This window comes from Terrapene carolina, unplaced genomic scaffold (genome assembly GCF_002925995.2).
Source record: "Terrapene carolina triunguis isolate 2854851 unplaced genomic scaffold, T_m_triunguis-2.0 Scaffold53, whole genome shotgun sequence".
Taxonomy (NCBI): Eukaryota; Metazoa; Chordata; order Testudines; family Emydidae; genus Terrapene; species Terrapene triunguis.
This window is the reverse complement of record NW_020664404.1, coordinates 915,824-921,823: the sequence shown is the minus strand read 5'-3', so window position 1 is coordinate 921,823 and position 6,000 is coordinate 915,824. Positions and strand designations below refer to the sequence as shown.

The following is a 6,000-nucleotide window of genomic DNA, read 5'->3' as shown; positions in this document are numbered from 1 at the left end:
ATCCCCATAGACACCTATCTATCCATCCATCCCCATATACATCTATCTATCCCCATAGACACCTATCTATCCACCCATCCCCATATGCATCTATCTTTCCTCATATACACCTACCTATCTCCATATACATAGTCTGTTCATCCATCCATCCCCATACACACCTATCTAACCCCATACATACCTATCTAACCCTGCCAAGCTCCAGGCACATCTATCCTTCCCCGTGGCTCCATCTCTCTATCTCGCCGTCCCCATACACACCTCTCTATGTATCCATCCATTGGTTTCTCCATCCCCCCGGATCTATCTGTCCGTCCCTCCCCATCCACACCTCCCCTGCCCCAGCACCCGTGTCTCTCCATCCTCCCCCTCTCCCTCGCTCCGGACTCTGCAGTGCGGGCTGTGTGGGGATGGGGGGGGGGGTGTTGCGTTCCGGGACCGGCGGGTTTGGGAGGGCCGGGGACGAGAGGGTTAAGGGGCTGGCTCGGCGCTGGGCGGGGGCTGAGCGCTGGCCCGGAGTCCCGGCGCTGAGTCCCGCTGGCGGTGGGGCTGGAGGCGGCTCGGAGCTGCGGTCCCGGGCAGGCTCCCCGCAGCAGCAGCAGCAGAAGCGAGCGATGCAGGTAGCGGGGGCCGCCTGGCACCGGGCTGCGGGGGGGCATGGCCCGGCCGGGGAAGGGAGGACTCTCGGGCACCGTGGACAGTTGCCCCTGCCCCCCCCCCCCACGGGTCGGGGAGCGCCCAGGCAGGGGAAGTTGGGTGGGGGGCCAGGGGAGAGGCTGGGTGCAGGGGAGGGGTCCGGGGTTGTGTGTGTGGGGGGGAGGGAGGTGCATCCCCTGCCCCATGCCCAGTGGCGGTGCCCAGGGCGGGGGTCTGCGGAGAGACCCCAGGAAGAGCGTGCCCCTAAAGGCTGCCTTGAGAGAGCCCTGGGGGACAGGGGTGTGGGGGGCAGGATCACCCCCTCCCTCGCTGTGGGGAGAAGCACTGAAACCCTGCCATGGGGCTGGATCCTAGAGGGGCAGGAGTCCAGGGGGGAAGCCCAGGACACTGACCAGGGACAGGATCCCGGGGGCCTCCGACTCCCCTCCTGTCCCATTGCCTCAGCCCCCTCTCCTATCTCCACCCAGCTGCCCACCCCATCCCCTTCCCTTTTCCCCTCCTGACCCACTGCACTTTGACCTTCCCACTTTCTCCCCCTGCCCCGCTCCCTTGTTCCATGCTCCCCCTTCACCCTCCCACCACCACTGATCACTTGCCCCTCTTTACCTCCCCCATGCTCTGAGATCCCCCTTTCCACCCACTCCTCCCCTTTACTCTGACCCGCTCCTGTTCTCCTTCCACTGCATGGACCTTCCCAGGCTCTCTGCAAATCTTGGATCCCCCTCCCTCCATCCCTCTGTTCTCTCTCCAATTCCTATTCCCTTTCTTCCCTGTCCTTACACACCCCACATTCCCACTAGCTGATGGCAGGGCAGCCCTGGGGCCTGATCCCTCTAGTTACCTTCCAGAACAGGGTATTCCCCCACCAGCACCTCTCAGCTCTGGAGAGAGCCTTGTAGGGAGCGGAGGGGAGATGGGTCTCCAGGGCTTGGTCATCCCTTGGCTACTGAGACTTTCCAATGGGTAGGGGAAGAAATCGGTACCCGAGTTGTGGTCTTTGTGCTGTATACCCACCCCCAATGAACTGGGCTCACAGCCCCCCCGCCCCCCCAGCGGATCGAAAAATTTTCATCAAAATGTTGTGGGGGGGGGGGGAGCTTTTGCCCCAAATCATGTTTCACCCCTTCCACCTTATTTTATGTGGGTCACCGAGCAGCCATTGAATGCCCGTCAGTCACTGCTGATCTGGGCTGGCTATGAACTGGTGACCTAACAAGATCGGACTATACAGGGCAATGGATTGTTAGCCACTGATCCCTTCTCACAGGGAGAAGCACGGCTTAACTGCTAGTGGTCTTGCTCATGCTTCGCTATGGTGCTGAAAGGTAGGTCCAATCGGCACTAGCGGTCATACTAGCGGATCAGGTACTGGCGTAGACAAGGATGCTTTGCAGACAACTGGGGTCATTTTCCTAGGTGTCCTCGCTCGTTCCAATGTGGTCCCCCATGCCCGATGATTTGCTGATGAGCCTGTGAGGGAGAGGAGATATATATCTATATCTATATCTATATCTATCTATCTATCTATCTATCTATATAGATTAAAGCATTAATATTAAGATGCTGGGCAGCCCCCTGTGAAATAGGAAGGGGCCTTGTTTTGGGCATGGATCGGCGTCCTGGGGTGTGTGTAACTTTAAGGCCTACAGGTCACCTGACCCTCGTGTTGCTCTATTAAAAGACAGCATCTAGAGACTTTTCCAGCCTTCCAGCTTAGCGGGAGGGTCCTGGTTCTGTTTGTGCCACCTGGAGCCTAACAGCTGGCCGAGAAGCTCAGTCTCTTTCTTGCAGGTAGGGTTGTTCCCCAGCGGGGAGGGAAGCAGCTCCTGAGCTGGGAGCTTTGCCAGTGGAGTTAAAGCTCTCTGCAGCCCGGCACTGTGTGGTTTGCAAGTGATCAGCCCCTGCCCGACTTTGCTCGACCCTCCTGTATTTGCTGAGTGCTGCTGTAACCGCCCCAGCCCCCCCCTCCTGTTTCTAGACAGGGGGCAGCCTCCTGGGGTGATTGTTGGGATCCCACTGAAGATTGGGTGCTCCACTTATTTACCACCCTCCTGGTACTGATCTTCATGCTCCCCCTCCTGCTTGCCCCTCCCCTTCTCTGGGTTACCCCCTCTTCCACTTGCCCTGCCAAGTTTGTATATTACCCCCCCCCCAGTATCTGACTCTACCTTCCCTTTCATTTTCTAGTCAATGTCTCTCCTTTAAATCCTATTCCCCCCCCCGCACCACCACACCCTTTATTCTGCCCTGTCCTTTTTCTCCTTTACTCTGACCCCCCTTGACTTGTTCCCCTCCTACCTCAGATCCTGCAGCCCAGCATGTCTTAGCTCAGCAACCTCCCATTCCTGCAGAACCCTTTGTCCCTTCTCCTCCCCACTTTCACGCTAGTTAGCGATCACTATTGAGCGGGGAATTAACCTGGTTCCCGGTGACTTAAAGTGCAGGTTCCACCCTGTAAAAATCATGCTACAAAAATACCACCTTGGCACTCCCATGGCCTCTGCCCCTGTGTGTATCCGTCAGATCTGCTGGCTTGCGTGATTTAGGGGGTGCTTACACTCTGGCTGAGGTGTCATCCCCAGCATGGGTGGATATATACATGCTCGTTGTGCTCCCGCTAGTGCCTAAAAATAGCCGTGTGCCTGCAGCAGCACTTGGTAGACCTGTTAACTATGCTCCCAAATGAAGAGCCGGACTCTGAGCTGTCCCACTCCAAGGCAGGATGGTAACGGAGGGCGGATCTTTACTACCAGAGACCTTTTGCAAAGGTCTTGACTTCCTGATCCCAGGTTGATCTAACAGGGCTAGCAAACAAGGACTGAGGAGGAGGGGTGTGGACCTGGAATGGGGTTTGAAGCGTGGGTTCAAGCGCCCTAAAATCCCACAGGCTGATTTTGCGGGACGACTTCCAATCGTGGACTGCATCCAAGCTAGCTGTGGAAAACAGGTCCATTTAGGACCTGACCCAGCACTGGAGGTTCTGAATATCCCAAATCTAGTGGTGGGTGGATTTAGGATGCCAGTTCAGATGAATGGTAAACTTTTGAACCACCCACGCTTAGAGGCCGATGGTGCAATTGCCCTGCAAAACCCTGGTGCTCTGCGGGCTGGTTCTAGAAAGGAGCTCGGAGTGGATCTCATGAAGAAATCCCAACCCGACAGTGAATGGGGTTGCAGACCTGCAGCAGAAGGTAGAATGCCGCACCCAGGTGCTAATGCAAAGCCCCTGTGCTCCGTTTCCAACCTCTGTGCTTGCTTTTGACATCCCGGCGGGGCTCCTCCAGAGCGCTTTTAATTTTAGCTCCTGTAATTGCTTTGTCAGTTATGAGTAAACAGCTCCGGTTCCCACCTCCCCTTGCCCCATTCCCTCTCCTGCCCTGATAATAGGCCGGATAGCTGCACGCTGCTGGAGATTTTATGAGCTGTTTAGACATGAAGCAAGCAGGGGCGGTCTGGCACGGTAGGTAGGCAGTGCCAAGTCAGCAGGGTGCCTACCCCAATGAGCAACAGTCCGTGGGCACAAGCTGGTGCAGCAGGATGCAAAACTGGGGGAATGGGGGAGTGTTGGGGGGCAGAATGCATGATGGGACGGGTGGTTTCAGGGGCAGTTTGACATCAAGCGGATTGAGACGTTGTTTTGGAGGTGGAAGAAAGTCAGGAGTGATGGCCAGGTGGAGGGGACGGGGTGGGTAGATGATCTAGGATGAGGTGAAGTCAGGGAATAGCAGATGGTAGTTGTTACAGAGAGGCCTTGCAAGTGCAGAGAAGCTTGGACAGCCTGTGTAAGAAGGGAAACCAGAGCCCTTGGTCCTGGGCAGCGAGAAGCCATAGCCAGCATTGTGGTGGCAGTGATAGAAGTGAGTTCTGGCTCAGTGCAGCCCGTAAGAATCCACCCTCTACCCAGCCGCGCATCCCTGCCCCTTCCTTGGGAAGCAGCGCGTGCTACTTGCTCTCTGCAGGCTTTGGGGAGCTGAAATCTCACAAAGCCTTCCCCAGCCAACTGTATTCACTGAAGCCAGACAAGGAGACACATGCCTGCTTCCAGAACCTCTTCTCCCTAGCCTCAGTTTGCCAGAAGCTGGGAATGGGCGACATCATCACTGGATGATGACCTGTTCTGTTCATTCCCTCTAGCGCACCTGGCATTGGCCACTGTCGGTAGACAGGATACTGGGCTAGATGGACCTTTGGTCTGACCCAGTGTGGCCATTCTTATGATCTACGTTCTCCCCCTTCCCTTAGCAACGACCCTGGGGTCTTACCCCCGGGCCTCACTGCTGCCCTTCCTGTTGTCTGTGCGGTGGAACACTGGATGTTCTGAGGTTCCAAAGCAAATCGCTCCCTTAAGGGAAGGAGATGGGCTGTGGGCAGGGCTTCACTGGCATTCGAGGGGAGCTTCTAGCTCGGAGCAGCACCCCTGGCATACATGAGAGCCAGCGACGGAGTTCATGGTGTCACAAAGCCACCCCTCCCTAGTACTGGATAAAAAGGGGGGGCTAGTCGAGTGCCGAATGCCTCCGGAGACTGGGAGTTCAGGACCGCCCTTGGCAGCTTGTTCCATTGACTAGCAAGGGTCTCCCTTGTATCTGATAGGTGACAGCATGGTGAATTATATTCCCAGTAGGTGCTGGACCCAATGGAGGCCAGCAAAACTCCCCAAATCCCCCATGTATTTCTTTCTCCCTTACTGGCGTTTGCGATTGCTCCCCATTTAGCATTTTCCATGGGGATCTGAGAAGCAGGACCAGTTTGGTTGATGGAAGGAAGAAAGCCGAAAGGACACAGGCTTAAGGCCGCTCAGATGATAAACTGGGGAGGGAAAGTCAGCTGTCTGTCTGGGAGTTGCCTAGCAAACACAGCATGGGCTAGGAGACAGGACTCCTGGGTTCTGTTCCTTGCTTCAGAAAAGAGTTTCTGCGTGGTTAGGACAGGAGAGAGGACTCCTGGTTCTCTTCACAGCTCTGCCACTGATCTGCGGGGTGAGTTTTGTCACTGAAGCTCTGTGCCTCGGTTTCCCCATCTGTATAATGAGGAGAATACCCAGCTTGCAGGAGAGCTGGAAGTTATTAACTAGTTAATGTCGCCAAAGCCCTGGGAGATTCTGTCCCAAGAGGGCTTAGGAGAAGGGCAAAGGATTGGTGAGTTTTGTGTAACATTTAACCTACATTTCCCCTGCTGCGGCTCTGAGCCGATCCCTGCTTGTTCTGTCCTCAGCCACTAATGAGAATAATTGGTCCCTGTCGTCTTTAGAACATCCCTTTATGCATTTCTAGTTCTCCCCATTGCCATTCCTTCTGCAGCGTGGCCCTGCCCAGCTCCTCCAAATCTCTCGTCCTTTGCGCT

At 55.9% G+C, this 6,000-nt stretch overlaps 1 protein-coding gene across 1 annotated transcript in view; it reads left to right on the top strand.

Annotated features, from left to right (window-relative positions):
• Window positions 1-589: 589 nt before the first annotated feature.
• Window positions 590-6,000, top strand: part of KCNIP3 (potassium voltage-gated channel interacting protein 3) — an 82,174-nt gene continuing 76,763 nt past the window's right edge. The window contains exon 1 of the mRNA XM_024211182.2: window positions 590-620. Within this exon, the coding sequence (XP_024066950.1) occupies window positions 615-620 (6 nt within the window). The 5' untranslated portion in view covers window positions 590-614. The remainder of the gene's footprint in view (window positions 621-6,000) is intronic.